The following is a 16,512-nucleotide window of genomic DNA, read 5'->3' as shown; positions in this document are numbered from 1 at the left end:
TCAGAATCTCCCAGTAAGTCACGCTCAGGGGGAAACAACCCTCTCTTCCCGACAGTGGTAACAAACATTCTAAGTTATTTAGTTTTGCCTGCTTTAAGTCTTCTAGAAATGGATCCATACTGTATTCTTCTGTGACTTCTTTCAAGTTCATATTTTTTCTGCTATATTCTATGGCTTAATAATTTGTTTATCCATTCACCTACTGATGGCTACTTGGGTTATCTCCTCATTGGACTACTATGAACAATTCTATTAATATACAAATCTCCTGGGGCAAAATTAAGAGGGTAAATACTCAAGAAAAAAATACTTAGTCAAAGGATATGTATAATATCCAATTGTATTCAGCAATGCCAAGTGTTTACCAAAACAGATGTGCTATTTACACTATGAGCAATTCCATATTCCTGTTAAAACTTGGCAATAAATTTTTCTTCTTTATTAATCTGATGTGTATATATTATCTCACTATGGTTTTGATTAGATTTCCTCCATTACCGATGAGTTCAAACATATTTTCATGTTTATGGACATATATTCCTCCTCAATATCTCTTTCCTTTCCTCAATCTTTTTTTTTGCTATGTTGCCCATGCTGGAGTACAGTGATGTGATCATAGATCACTGTAGCCTTGAACTCATGGGTTCAAGTGATCCTCCTGTCTCAGTCTTCTAAGTAGCTGAGATTACAAACATGCACTACCACGTACAGCCAATTTTTGTTATTTTCTGTAGAAACAAGGTCTACCTATGTTGCGTAGGCTGGTCTGTAACTCCTAGCTTCAACCCATCCTCTCACCTCAGACTCCCAAAGTACTGGGATTACAGGCAGGAGCCACTTAGCCCATCTTTCTTCAAACATTTCTTCTTTCACCTTGCAGATATATGCAAAATATTTTGGTTTTGCCACTTCAAATCTATTTCCATCCTTCTCTACCTGGCTCTATGCTTACACAGGCTGACCTTTACAGCCTCCACCAAGACTCCCATTGCCATCTAGATTCTGGCGAGTTCAGTTCACAGGAGCATCAGCAGAAAACCAGAAGATGGAAGTAAAGTGTCACTGGGGTGTTTATTCCCAAATGCCTCCCTAGAAGATTGGTTACAGTTTTCTCTCACTACCCAAGTACTCTTCAACAACAACGGCCACTCTGTTCTAGTTCCTGCACCCACTCCTTCCCTCTATTTCCTTTGGGTTTAGAAATGATAAAGTCTTAAATGAAAGTTGCCAGGAAATTTTTTTTTAAAATGATGAAGTCTCCCCTAATTGCTGATAGGTATGAGGTACTTAATCTCTCCTTGTTAAGTTTTCCTTGACCCTGATCAGACTGCTGTCTGCTGTCAACAGCCCCTTTGTTAAACTCAATTCAATTACATTTGAGTATGCCATCTGTTTCCTGCTGGGACACTGATATCAAGTATGTGATGAGAACCCACTAGTGGCCAGCCACGGTGATTCATACCTGTAATCTCAGCATTTCGTAAGCCCAAGGTGGGAGGATCACACGAGCTCAGGAGTTTGAGACCATCCTGGCTAACTCGGTGAAACCCCGTCTATACTAAAAATACAAAAAATTAGCCAGGCATGCTGGCACACACCTGCAGTCCCAGCTACTCGGGAGGCTGAGGCAAGAGAATCAGTTGAACCTGGGAGGTGGAGATTACAGCGAACTGAGATCACACCACTGCACTCCAACCTGGGCAATAGAGCAAAACTTCATCTCAAAAAATAAATAAATAAATAACTTAGCTAGGTATGGTGGTGAGTGCCTACAGTCCCAGCTACTCAGGAGGCTGAGGTTGGAGGACTGCTTGAGCCTGGGAGGTTGAGGCTGCAGTGAGCTATATTGCATCACTGCACTCCAGCCTGAGACACAGAGCGAGACCCTGTCCACTCCCTCCCAAAGAAAAAAAAAAAAATAGAGGCCAGGCGTGGTGGCTCATGCCTGTAATCCTAGCACTTTGGGAGGCTGAGGCGGGTGGACCAGCTGAGGTCAGGAGTTCAAGACCAACCTGGTCAACATAATGAAATCCTGTCTCTACTAAATATACAAAAATTAGCTGGATGTGGTGGCAGGCACCTGTAATCTCAGCTACTCGGGAGGCTAAAGCAGGAGAATGGCCTGAACCCAGGAGAGGGAGGTTGCAGGGAGCCGAGATGGCTCCACTGCACTCCTGTCTGGGCAATAAGAGCAAAACTTCATCTCAAAAAATTAAAGAAAAAAAACACAAATAAACAAAACCCCACTGCCAGACATGACAAATAAAAAAGAACTAGCTAGGGGATACAAAGGAGTCAAAGTAAATTACTTCAACAGAGAAAGCACGAGAACTTTGAAACCAGGGAGAGAGGTGTGAATCTTGGTCCCATCGTGTACTGGCTATTGCAGCACAAGCTGCTGTTCAGCTGGCTACCAAGCTATTCCCTCCTCCTTCCCTCCTGCCAGCCTGTCTCTTCTGAGACTTAAACACAAAGGAAGACACTCTTTCTCAGCCCCCACTACAGCTCTGGGTGGTTACGTAAGCCAAGATCTAGTCAGTAACATGTAAAGATAAAGGGTGTAGCTTTCTATTTTATGCTTCTAGTAAGATTTTTCCAGATATCCTTCTGGAAAGATTTTCTTAGCCTGCTTTGGTAAGTATTCTCTCACTCTGAAGACAGTCACAACTTCATAGCTAAGAGGCAACAAAGCTAAGGGCCAGAACTCAACATACTGAGAAGATCAGAAGAGAAAGACAAAGTCTGGGTGCTTGACAATAACATTCAACCTCTATACCAAACTTGGAACTATCTACAACTAAGACTTACTACATGAGATAACCACGTGTCCTTTTCGCTTTAGTCCGTGCTACTAAAAGTGTTGTACCTCATGTGCCCGCATCATCGCTACCCTGCAGTGTTAAAATTGAAAAATGTTAGGTCCTATCCTAGACCTTCCGAACTCTCAAGGAATGGGATGAAGACGGTTCAAGCAATTCCCCCACCTCAGCCTCCCGGGTAGCTGGGTCTACAGGCATTCACCACCACACTCGGCTAGATTTTGTATTTTTTGTAGAGACAGGGTTTCGCCATGTTGGCCAGGCAGGTCTCGAACTTCTGACCTTAGGTGATCTGCCCACCTTGGCCTCCCAAAGTGCTGAGATGACAGGTGTGAGCCACTGTGCCTAGCCAAAATAATGTATTTTCAGTAACTATTACACTAAAGGTTGAGAACTAAGGGCCACTATTAGAATTTCACTACATGTGGCTGAAAGCACTCTTAACTAATATGTATCAACCATGACATACCATTCAAATATATAAGGCTGCCTACCACCTTAAGATTTTTGTGCAAATTCTGCAAGACATTATGTAAAGAAATTAGCTCAGTGTCAAGTACATACAGATAGATATTTAACAACTGTTTACTTCTTTCTCCTGAATCTTACTTTCAGCTTTCACAAGATTACATAGGGGTTGCTTTAGTATTAGGTATCACTTTTGTAATAGTTTTTTGACAGGATAATTAAAAAACAAATCTAAGTAGAAAAAGAAAAAAGCCACCTCTCATCATAGTGAGGATTTGGATTAAACATGTCTGAAAGTCTTTTAAACATAGTAAGAATTATGTGCTCACTTTGCCAGCACATACAATGAAACTGGAATGATACAGAGAAGATGAGCATGGCCACTGCACAGGCGGAGCACAATGGCTAATGCCTGTAATCTCAGCACTTTCGGAGGCCAAGGTGGGAGAATAGCTCAGGAGTTAGAGACCAGCCAGGGCAACATGGTGAAATCCAGTCTCTATAAAATACACAAAAAATCAGCCAGGTATGGCCAGGCACGGCCAGGCACAGTAGCTCACGCCTATAATTTCAGCACTTTGGGAGGCAGAGGTAGGCGGATTACCTGAGGTCAGGAGTTCGAGACCAGCCTGACCAACAAGGAGAAACCCCATCTCTACTAAAAATACAAAATTAGCCAGGCATGGTGACAGACACCTGTAATCCTAGCTACTCAGGAGGCTGAGGCAGGAGAATCACTTGATTCTGGGAGGCGGAGATTGCGGTGAGCCAAGATCACGCCATTGCACTCCAGCCTGGGCAATAAGAGCAAAACTCCGTCTAAAAAAAAAAATAAAAAATAAGCTAGGCATGGTAGTACACACTTGTGGTCCCAGCTACATCGAGGATGACGTGGGAGGATTGCTTGAGTCCGGGAGGTGGAGGCTGCAGTGAGCCAAGATCACGTCACTGCACTATTCCAGCATGGGTAACAGAGTAAGACCCTGTCACCAAAAAAAAAAAAAAAGAAAAGAAAAAAGAAAAATCAAAACCAAAAAGGCAAAACAGCATTATCAAAAAAGGATGAAAAAGACAAAGCAAGGAGGATGCACTCACTAGTACAACAAAGCGTAGCAATTATTGCAATACTAAAACACTCTTAGTAATGAATGTGGTTCTAAAATTTGGTTCAAGGCCAGGAGACTGCATATGCCTGCAGTCCCAGCTACTCCAAAGCCTGAGGTGGGAGGATGGCTTAAGCTAAGCCGTCCAAGGCTACAGTGAACTATGACTGTAACACTGCACTCCAGACTGTGTGACAGAACAAGACCCTGACTCTAAACAAATAAATAAAAACAAAAGGTAGTCCTTAGAATACTTGATATTAACTACTAATATCAAGTATGAGGCTGGGCACCGTGGCTCACGCCTATTATCCCAGCACTTTTGGAGGTCAAGGTGGGTCGATCATCTGAAGTCAGGAGTTCAAGACCAGCCTGACCAACATGATGAAACCCCATTGCTACCAAAAATACAAAAATTACCTGGGCATGGTGGTGGGTGCCTACAATCTCAGTTACTCAGAAGGCTGAGGTGGGAGAATCACTTGAACCCAAAAGGCCAAGGTTGCAGTGCGCCAAGACGGCATGCTGCATTCCAGCCTGGGCAACACAGCAAGACTCCGCCTCAACACACACACACACACACACACACACACACACACACACACACGTACGTATTAACAAAAAGTGTTAATACTTGATATTAAATATAACAATTTTATATACACAGAAATGTGTTACACTGGCAGCTCTAATTCCGATGGTAAGTCAAATAGAAAAAAGAGGCACTCACCTCAAAGTCACACTCTTCTCCCACAGCGTATTTGGTCATGATCTCCAACCAAGCAGTATCCACTAACTTCTCTAAGGAGGCTGTGTTATGGTGAACCATTTCCAGAACAAGCTTTTCATACCAGGCAGGAAACTCCTCCTTCAAACTAAATAAATGTTATTAGTTATCAAGAAAACACAGAAAAACTTATCCAGAGATTTAATTCGAGTCAATTCAAACATTTCTTCCTTTCTTTTCCAAACATTTCAAACATTTCTCACTCTGTCACCAAGGCTGGAGTGCAGTGATACAATCATAGCTCACTAGCCTTCACCTCCTGGGCTCAAACGATCCTTCTGCCTCAGCATCTCAGGGAGCTGGGATCAAACGCATGCACCACTGCATGTACCCTCTTTTAATTTTAATTTTAATTTTTTTTTGAGACAAGAGTCTCACACTGTCGCCCAGGCTGTAGTGCAGTGGCACGATCTTGGCTCACTGCAACCTCCGCCTCCTGGGTTCAAGCAATTCTCCTGACTCAGCCTCCCAAGTAGCTGGGACTACAGGCATGCGCCACCACGCCCAGCTAATGTTTTTATATTTTTAGTAGAGACAGGGTTTCACCATGTTGGCCAGGATAGTCTCGATCTCCTGACCTTGTGATCCACCCACCTTGGCCTCCCAGCTACTCGGGATGCCGAGGCGTGAGAATTGCCTGAACCCAGGAGGCAGAGGTTGCAGTGAGCCAAAATCGTGCCACTGCACTCCAGCCTAGGCAAGGGAGCGAGACTCCATCTCAAAAATAAAAATAGACTACATTTCCAGCGTACTTACAAGGTGAAAGAATGGAGCAGAAACACTCAAAGGCCTGGTAAATACCTAAGTAAGTACATATATAACTAAATAAATATTCCACACGTTGCTACTAACAAAATGCCATTAGGCAAAGGAACCCAGAAACCCATACAGTACACTAATGTAATATATTCTAATTTGTGCCCTATAAATTTAAATACAAATACTGCTTTAGAGTTAATATTCCCTCCTTCCCTAACAATGTGAAGATGGTGCCAAAGGGCAATGCTTCTATTACTTACAGCTCAGCAACTTCCTGTTCCTCCTCCCAGGCTTCCTTGTGTGTTAGCTGACTGCTTCCAGTACTCTTGCACGTCCAAATGCGCTCACTGTACCTTTCTAAGCGGGCTTCATACTCTCTGTTGGCAGTAGTTCAGGAAAACAATATGCAACCAACAGAAACAACTAACCCATACCCGTACGATACTTATATATAGAAAAAAAAGCTGCAGTATCCTATTTAAAATGTGTAGCATGAGAACATAAAAATGGAATCAGGGTCTTCAAGTGGAATCAGGGCCCAAAGCAAAATGACTATGACTAAAGTATAATAAGAATGGATCATCATGGGCTGGACGCACTGCATGGGATTTACAGACCGGGATGATCACGTCTCTAATCGCATTTGGGGAGGCTAAGGTGGGAAAATCATTTGAGACCAGGAGCTCGAGACCAGCCTGGGCAACATGGTGAGACCTCGCCTCCACAAAATATAAAAATTAAAAATAAGAATGGTTTTTCATGTTTTACAAAAAAAATTAGTATTTTAGTACAAATGTGATTTCCTCAATTCACCAAAGTTTCATTACACAAGACTTACACTGTACTAAAACTTCATAAGGAAAAGTAAAGATAAATTAAAACACAAGTCATAAGAAATAACAATGTAAGGTAAGTGAAATTTTTAGAAAACTCAAGATAGTCTGCAAGTTTAAGAATCAGTCCACTGTACTTCCATTAAAAAAAAAAAAAAATCGGTCTACAGTAAGATGAGATGACTAGGCCACAGTCTCACAGGCAGTTTGGAATAAACTTGAGCGTATGTTAATGATCCATTTACCCACAGCCCTACAGCCATCTTGGAAACATCTGTTCCTTCTCAGTGTTTACAAGCTTGTCCAACCTGCGACCCAGGACGGTTCTGAACACAGCCCAATACAAATTCATAAACTTTCTTAAAACAGTATGAGTTGGCCGGGCATGGTGGCTCACGCCTATAATCCCAGCACTTTGGGAGGCCGAGGCAGGTGGATCACCTGACGTCAGGAGTTCAAGACTAGCCTGGACAACATGGTGAAACCTCGTCTCTACTAACAATACAAAAATTAGCTGAGTGTGGTGGCATGCGCCTATAATCCCAGCTACTCGGGAGGCTGAGGTAGGAGGATCACATGAACCCGGGAGGTGGAGGTTGCAATGAGCTGAGATCATCCCACTGCACTCCAACCTGGGGCAGACAAGAATGAAACTCCGTCTCAAAAAAGAAAAAAAAAAAAATCCTGAGTTTTGTGTGGTTTTTTTTTTTGTGAATCAACTATTGTTAGTGTTAGTGTATTTTATGTGTGGCTTGAGACAATACTTTTTCCAATGTGGCCAAAAGATTGGATACCCCTGGTTTGAAAAATAAATTTCATAAAATATGGAAGTATTTCGAAAAGGCCAGGTGTGGTGGCTCATACTTGGAATCCCAGCACTTTGGGAGGCCAAGGCAGTCGAGGTCAGGAGTTTGAGACTAGCCTGGCCAACATGGTGAAACCCATCTCTACTAAAAACACAAAAATTACCCGGACGTGATGGCAGGCGCGTGTAATCCCAGCTACTCGAGAGGCTGAGACAGGAGAATCCCTTGAATCCAGGAGAAGGGGGCTGCAGTGAGCCAAGATTGTGTCATTGCACTGCAGCCTGGGCGACAAGAGTAAGATTTTGTCTCAAAAAAAAAAAAGTGGCTGGGCGCAGTGGGTCACGCCTGTAATCCCAGCACTTTGGGAGGCTGAGGTGGGTGGATCACGAGGTCAGGAGAATGAGACCTGTAGTCCCAGCTACTTGGGAGGCTGAGACCAGAGATTCGCTAGAACCCGGGAGGCAAAGGTTGTAGGGACCCAAGATCGCACCACTGCACTCCAGCCTGCGCAACAGAGCGAGATGACGTCTCAAAAAAAAAAAGTATTCTGAAAAGTACTTCTGATATAATAGTTATCCAGTCTCTATGATATCTTCAATAAAACTTACATTCAGAAGATCATTTACTAGCCACTTAAAGTCTTCGTGAGGGAGATGAGGGAAAGAAAACATCAAGTTGGTAGCATAAATACAGCAACTAACTTTCCACACAAAACCAAGCGGAATTCACCATCAGCTGGTCGCTTTCAAATTCAAATGGCAAGTAACTAATTTACTTTTATGCTAAGCAACAGATGCTATTTAAGAAAATCAACTGACTTAAGTAGAAAGTTTGCGAACAATACCTGTATATTCCAAGTGATCCGTTTTACAGTGGTTGAAATAAAACTATTTAAACAGCTTCCTCTATAATACTACCTAATAACTAAACAAATATTCTAATTTTTGTTTTTAGAGACAAGGTCTTGTTGTGTTGTCCAGGCTGGCCTGATTTCCTGGGCTCAAGATATTCTCCTGTCTTAGTCTCCTGAATAGCTGGGATTACAGGTTCACACCGATGCACCTAGCTCATTTTTATCTATTTATTCATTTTTGACACAGGGTCTCACTCTGTCATCCAGGCTTAAGTGTAGTGGTGGGATCATGGCTCACTGTAGCCTTGACCTCCTGGGACCAAGCAATCCTGAGCCTCAGCCTCCTGAGTAGCTGGGACTACAGGTGCACACCACCATGTCCAGCTAAATTTTTTAACTTTTGCAGAGTTGGGTTCCCACCAAGTTGTCCAGGTTGGTCTTGATCTGCTAGGCTCAAGCAGTCCTCCTGTCTCAATCTCCCAAAGTGCTGGGATTACAGGTGTGAGCCACCGCACCCGACCTCATGTTTAATGAATATAGATTTTTCCAGGGTTTTAATCAGCAAAAAGGCAAAGAAGAACAAACCACAGGTAATCCAAAATAGTAATCCAATAGTATAAGCACCTTTGCTCATTGTGGATCTTTCTCCAGATCTGCTAAAATTGAAGTAATAAATCCATTTCCTTTGCAGGGGTGACGCTAATATCTAAGTGATTAAACAAAATACACAGTATGAGTAAAAACCTGAGTCAGACTTCCATATACAGCTATGCAAATCCAATCACTGAAAAATTTTCAAGCCTATACCCAGAGAAGAGCAAGAGAATGGCTTCCATAGGGCATTATCACAAGATGGTTTTGTCTGCTACACTAGGGGAGTGGAGGGGATGGGTAGTAAAATAAGGATAGAGAAGGAATCAGTAAATTGACTTATTTAAACTTTCAAAAAGCTTGATAACATTCTAACACATTATTTACCCATATTTAAGAAGCTCCAGAAGGCATAGTGGCTCAGGCCTGTAACCCATCATTTGGGAGGACAAGGTGGGAGGATCCCTTGAGCCCAGGAGTTCAAGACCAGCCTGAACAACATAGGGAGACTCTATCTTCACAAAAAATGATTAAAAAAAAAAAAAGAAACTCACTGTGTAATCAGAGAGAATGTAAGAGAAACTACATTAACAAATATGTCTTTTTCTTTATTTGGAGACGAAGTTGTGCTCTGTTGCCTAGGCTGTAGTGCAGTGGCGCCATCTTGGCTCACTGCAATTTCTGCCTCCCAGGTTCAAGCGTTTCTCCTGCCTCAGCCTCCCGAGTGGTTGGGACTCCAGGCATGTGCCACCAGGCCCGGCTAATTTTTATATTTTTAGTGAAGACGGTTTCACCACGTTGGCCAGGCTGGTATCAAACTCCTGACCTTGTGATCCACCTGCCTCAGCCTCCCAAAGTGCGGGGATTATAAGCGTGACTCACTGCCAGCCAACAAATACTGCTCTTAAAGAGAGAACAGTAAGTTTTTTTTATTACAGGTTGAGGATTCCTTATCCAAAATGCTTAGAACCAGTAGTAGTTTGAATTTCAAATTTCTTTCAGATTTTGGAGTATTCGCATTATATTTACTAGTTTAGCATCCCAAGCCCAAAAATCAAAAATCCAAAATGCTCATTGGAGCATTTTGGGGATCATCTTGAGGCTCAAAAACCTTCAAATTTTGGAGCAATTCTAATTTGTAGATTTGGGATGTTCAACCTAGAGCTGTTACTTTAAAAAGTAGGGATCGTCCAAGCACAGTGGCTCACGCCTGTAATCCCAGCACTTTGGGAGACCAAGGCAGGAGGTGAGGAATTCGTGACCAGCCTGGCCAAAATGGTAAAACCCCATCTCTACTAAAAATTAGCCAGGCATGATGGCATGCACCAGTAATCCCAGCTACTCGGGAGGCTGAGGCAGGAGAATTGCTTGAAACTGGGAGGCAGAGGTTGCAGTGAGCTGAGATCCCACTATTGCACTCCAGCCTGGGCAACAAGAGTGAAACTCTGTCTCAAAAAAATTAAAAAGTAGGGGCTGGGCATGATGGCTCATGGCTGTAATCCCAATAGTTTAGGAGGCGCAGGCAAGAGAACCACTCAAGCGCAGGAGTTTGAGACCAGCCTGGGCAACATAGCAAAACCCCATCTCTACAAAAAAAAAAAAAAAAAAAAAAAAAAAAAAACTTAAAAAATTAGCTGGAAGTGGTGGCACAGGCCTGTAGTCCCAGTTATTCAGGAATCTGAGGTGGGAGATCACTTGAGCCCAGGAGACAGAGGTTGGAGTGAGCTGAGACGGTGCCACTGCACTCCAGACTGGGCAACAGAAGAAGATTGTCTTTTATAAAAAAAAAAAAAAAAAAAATTTTCCAAAGGGAAAACTTTCCCTCCCTCCACACACAACTCCCCCAACCCTTATCCCGACACAAATAAATAAATAAACACCTGTTCCTCTTCCAGAGTTCTCTATTTCAGAGAATAATACTATAATCCAATAGAAAACCAAACATTATCCTTGGCTCTTCCCCAATCAATCACCAAATTTTGTCAAATCCACATCATTGGCTGGGCATGGTGGCTCATGCCTGTAATCCCACCACTTTTGGAGGCCGAGGCAGGCGAATCACCTGAGGTCAGGAGTTCCAGGCCAGCCTGGCCAACACAGTGAAACCTCATCTGTACTAAAAAAACAGTAATGAGCCTGTGTGGTGGTACACTTCCATAATCCCAACTGCTTGGGAGACTGAGGCAGGAGATCAAACCACTGTAATCCAGCCTGGGCAACAGAGCAAGACTCTGACAAAAAATAATAATAATAATAATAATAATGGTAATAATTTGTCTATTGAAATTTGTCTAATGAAATCTATCCATTGTGCTTTTTCTCCACTTTGAAGGCTAGTAAGTTTATTCAAATGACCATTATCTATTGCCAAGACTTTTTTTTTTTTTTTTTTTTTTTTGAAACAGGGTCTTAACTCTGTTGCCCAGGCTGGAGTGCAGTGGCACGATTTCAGCTCACCGCAACCTCTGCCACCCACGTTCAATAGAATTATCCTACCTCAGCCTCCCAAGTAGCTGGGATTACAGGCATGCGCCACCAGGCCCCACTAACTTTTGTGTTTTTAGGAGAGACAGGATTTGACCATATTGGCCAGGCTGGTCTCAAACTCCTGGACTTCAGGTGATCCACCTGCCTCAGCCTCCCAAAGTGCTGGGATTACAGGTATGAGCCATCGAACCCAGTTGCTTACCTAGACTATTTTAATAGCCATGTCACTGTCAAGATGCTGCTAGTCTCAAGATTGGAGATCTATTCTCAACACTGCAAGCCAGGCGCAGTGACTCACCCCTGTAATCCCAGTACTTTGTGAGTCTGAGGCGGGCAGATCACTTGAGGCCAGGAGTTTAAGACCAGCATGGCCGACATGGTGAAATCCCGTCTCTACTAAAATTACAAAAAAATTAGCCAGCTGTGGAGGTACGCGCCTGTAATCCCAGCTACACAGAAGGCTGAGGCAGGAGAATCACTCAAACCTGGGAGGCAGAGGTTGTGGTGAGCTGAGATCGTGTCACTGCACTCCAGCCTGGAGAACAGAATGAGACCCTGTCTCAAAAACAAAAATATAAAAACAGTGCAGCCACATTAATCTTTCTAAACCTAAAAGCCTGTTTCCTTTCATATTCAAAATTTTCAAAAGCCTCCACTAAATTTAAAGCCCAGAGGAAACTCCTCAGCCCACCTCACAAGTGCTAGTGTGATGCCGTCCTTTTCTGTATCTCTCACTACTTACTAGGCAACTCATCCCCAATCCCACTTCTCCACTCTAGCCAGTGTGAAACTTTTACTTTTTAAAAATCAAAAACCTTCAGCCAGGCGCAGTGACTCGTGCCTGTAATCCCAGCACTTTGGGAGGCCAAGGAGGGCAGATCACTTGAGGTCAGGAGTTTGAGGCCAGTCTGGCCAACATGGTGAAACCCCTGTCTCTACTAAAATACAAAAATTAGCCAGGGGTCGTGGTGGGCGCCTGTAATCCTAGCTATTTGAGAAGCTAAGGCAGGAGAAGTGCTTGAACGAGTTGCAGCGAGCCGAGATACGGTCACAGAACTCCAGCCTGGGTGACAGAGAATCTGTCTCAAAAAAAAAAAAAAAAAAAATCAAGAACCTTCAAACTCACACAATCACGAACTCATCACACCTTCTCTGCCAAGAATATACAGTCCTCTATTATTCATCTAACTAAATTCTAATTATCCTTTAGATCTCAAAAATAACTTTTCCCAGAAAACATTCCTTGAACCTTCAAATGTGATAGATTGTATTAGTTTCTAACTATTCACCTCCTTTCCATAAGAGGATTTTATATCTCCACCCACTACCATGTGGCTTGTTTGCAAGATCCCTGAAGAGGAATGTACCTCTCCTCCCCATTAACATTGAGCTTGACCACGTGACTTGTTTCGGCCAATACATGTGAGAGGTAATATATGTCACTTCCAGAAAGAGACTTAAAACCTCATGACGTCTTCTTCTAGCTCCTTCTTTTCTTCTTTTTAGACGGAGTCTCGCTCTGTCACCAGACTAGAGTGCAGTGGCACAATCTTGGCTCACTGCAACCTCTGCCTCCCAGGTTCAAGTGAATCTCCTGCTTCAGCCTCCTGAGTAGCTGGGATTACAAGCGAGCACCACCATGCCCAGCTAATTTTTCTTTTTTCTAATTTAGTAGAGACAGGGTTTAACATGTTGGTCAGGATGGTCTTGATCTCCTGACCTCATGATCTACCCGCCTCAGCTTCCTAAAGTGCTCAAATAACAGGAGTTGAGCCACCGTGCCCAGCTTCTTCTAGCTCTTTCTCTGTGCCACTAGAAAGGCATGTCACACATAGGGTCTACTCCTCCAGCCTTGGTCTTCTTTTTTCGAGGCAGGGTCTTGCTCTGTCACCCAAGCTGGAATGCGATGGCCCCATCTCGGTTCACTGCAACTTCTGCCTCCTGGACTCAGGTGATCCTCCCACCTCAGTTTCCCAAGTAATTGGGACCACAGGCAAACGCCACCATACCCAGCTAATTTTTCTATTTTTAATAGAAACAGGCTTTTATTAACGATGTTGTCCAGGCTGGTCTCAGATTCCTGAGCTCAAGCAATCCGCCTGCCTCAGTCTCCCAAAGTACTGGGATTGCCAACACGTGACACCACACCAGGCGCCAGCCTTTGTCTTAAAATGAGAAAAATGTGGCAAGGTGTGGTGGCTCATGCCCATAATCCCAGCACTTTGGGAGGCAGAAGTGGGCAGATCACTTAATGGAAGGAGTTTGAGACCAGTATGGCCAACATGGTAAAACCCCATCCTATTAAAAATACAAAAATTAAAAGCCGGGCGCTGTGGCTCACGCCTGTAATCCTACCACTTTGGGAGGCTGAGGTGGGTAGATCACCTGAGGTCAGGAGTTCAAGACCAGCCTGGCCATCATAGTGAAACCCCACCTTTATTAAAAAAAAAAAAATATATATATATATGTATATGTATATATATATAAAATACAAAAATTAAAAAGAAAAAAAAACACAAAAATTAGGCTGGGCGAGGTGGCTCACACCTATAATCCCAGCACTTTGGGAAGCCGAGGCGGGCGGATTACCTGAGGTTGGGAGCTTGAGACCAGCCTGACCAATATGGAGAAACCCAGTCTCTACTAAAAAAATACAAAATTAGCCGGGTGTGATGGCACATGCCTGTAAATCCCAGCTATTTAGGAGGCTCAGGCAGGAGAATTGCTTGAACCCGGGAGGCAGAGGTTGCAGTGAGCAGAGATAGTGCCATTGCATTCCAGCCTGGGCAACAAGAACAAAATTCCATCTCAAAAAAAAAAAAAGCCAGACGTGGTGGCGGGAACCTGTAATCCCAGCTACTCTGAAGGCTGAGGCAGGAGAATCCATTGAACCCAGGAGGCAGAGGTTTCAGTGAGCCGAGACTGTGCCACTGCACTCTAGCCTGGGAAGAGTGAGACTCCATATCAAAAAAAAAATAAAATAAAATAACAGTGAGAGAGAAAAATGTGGTTTTCCTTTTTATTATTTATTTTTTGGAGACGGTGGTCTCACTGTGTTGCCTTGGCTGGTCTCAAGCTTCTGGGTTTAAGGAATCCTCCAGCCTTGGCCTCCTGAGTAGCTGGGACTACAGGCGCTCACCACCACATTCAATTTTTACTTTTTTCCCACCATTTTTTTTTTAATATGAGAGTACTACAAAATTTTTAATTACACGTGGCTCATATTATACTTTTGTTGGACAGCACTGACTGAAACCTAACGTATACATCTCAGAAAATGTATTCTGACAGTATAAACTCAAAATTAATTGACTAGTCAAATTAATTTTAAAAATCTGAGGTCAGCACCGTGGCTCACACCTGAAATCCCAGCACTCCGGGAGCCCAAAGCGGGCGGATCACCTGAGGTTAGGAGTTTGAGACCAGCCTGACCAACACGGCAAAACCTCGTCTCTACTAAAAATACAAACATTAGCCAGGCACCTCTAATCCCAGCTAATTGGGAGGCTGAGGCAGAAGAATCACTTGAAGCTGGGAGGCAGAGGTTGCAGTGAGCCGAGATCATGCCATTGCACTCCAACCTGGGGGACAGGGCAAGCCCATCTTTAAAAAAAAAATCTGGCCAGGCACGCTGGTTCATGTCTGTAATCCCAGCCTTTGGGAGGCCGAGGCAGTTGGATAACGAGGTCAGGAGTTCAAGACCAATCTGGCCTAGTGAAGCTCTACTAAAACTACAAAAAACATAGCCGAACATGGTGGCAGGTGCCTGTAATCCCAGCTACTAGGGAGACTGAGGCAAGAGAATGGCTCGAACCCAGGAGGCGGAGACTGCAGTGAGCTGAGATTGCGCCACTGCACTCCAGCCTGGCAGACAATGCAAGACTCCATCTCAAAAAACAAACAAAAAAAAATCTGAAACTGAAATTCCTACAACCCCTAACAATGGCTCTTTTAAGTTGATGTAACTCTTCTGGTAATTACTTTAACTTATATTAAGAGAAAGTAAGGCCACACATAGCGGCTCACACCTGTAATCCCAGCACTTTGGGAGGCTGAAGCGGCAGGATCACTTGAGGCCAGAAATTCAAGACCAGCCTGGGCAACTTTACAAGACCCCGTCTCTACAAAAGGTACAAAAATCAGACAGGTGTGGTGGTGCGCACCTATGGTTATAGCTACTCAGGAGGCTAAGCAGGGAGAATCACTTGAGGCTGCAATGAGGCATGATCACACCACTGCACTCCAGCCTGGACGACAGTGAGACCCTGTCTCAAATTAAAAATAAGAAAGAAAAAAAGGGAAAGCAAGAAAAAAAAACGAAAATGAAAAGGCAAAAAAGCCCATTAGAAGGATACTGAGTCAGCTGCCTCTAAATCCTATTTCAGATTTTAAGTTACCAAAATAAGTCATTCACTCTCAAATAACCTCTCAGAGCAAATGCCAATTGAGGTTTTTATGTTCCAGCAACTGCTGCACATATAATTGCAGACAAAATGTCAAAGCAATTCTCCAAAGGTTGTGTAAGCTATAAATGATAAGATATTTTCCAATCCTAGACTATCTCATTATGCATCTACTTTGCCATCAGCTACCTCCTCATCACAACATGCTGCTGCTTTGTTCTCTTCAGCCTTACACAGATTGCTTCTTTCAATGAAGTACTTGATATCCTAAAAGGAAGTGGCCCAGAAAAGTATAGAGTTAAAAAGCATAACTGTGGGCCGGGTGCGGTGGCTCAAGCCTGTAATCCCAGCACTTTGGGAGGCCGAGGCGGGCGGATCACGAGGTCAAGAGATCGAGACCATCCTGGCCAACATGGTGAAACGCCGTCTCTACTAAAAATACAAAAACTAGCTGGGCGCGGTGGCGTGCACCTGTAGTCCCAGCTACTCGGGAGGCTGAGGCAGGAGAATTGCTTGAACCCAGGAGGCGGAGGTTGCAGTGAGCCGAGATTGTGCCACTGCACTCCAGCCTAGCGCCTGGCAACAGAGTGAGACTCTGTCTCA

General features: G+C 43.7%; 1 protein-coding gene and 1 pseudogene across 2 annotated transcripts in view; one reads left to right on the top strand and one right to left on the bottom strand.

Moving 5' to 3' along the window:
- BAZ1B (bromodomain adjacent to zinc finger domain 1B) overlaps positions 1-16,512 on the bottom strand; it is an 81,534-nt gene that overhangs the window by 60,632 nt on the left and 4,390 nt on the right. For both annotated transcript variants that reach the window (XM_032254983.1, XM_032254984.1), the window contains exons 2-3: positions 6,197-6,313; positions 5,121-5,265 (exon numbers count right to left, since the gene is read on the bottom strand). In XM_032254983.1, coding sequence (XP_032110874.1) covers positions 5,121-5,265; positions 6,197-6,313 — 262 coding nt within the window. The remainder of the gene's footprint in view (positions 1-5,120; positions 5,266-6,196; positions 6,314-16,512) is intronic.
- Positions 3,609-3,677, top strand: LOC116534673 (annotated as a pseudogene).

This window comes from Sapajus apella, unplaced genomic scaffold, assembly GCF_009761245.1.
Source record: "Sapajus apella isolate SASKATOON/1434 unplaced genomic scaffold, GSC_monkey_1.0 scaffold88, whole genome shotgun sequence".
Taxonomy (NCBI): domain Eukaryota; kingdom Metazoa; phylum Chordata; class Mammalia; order Primates; family Cebidae; genus Sapajus; species Sapajus apella.
The sequence above is the reverse complement of the archived record's forward strand: the minus strand, read 5'-3'. Positions and strand labels throughout refer to the sequence as shown.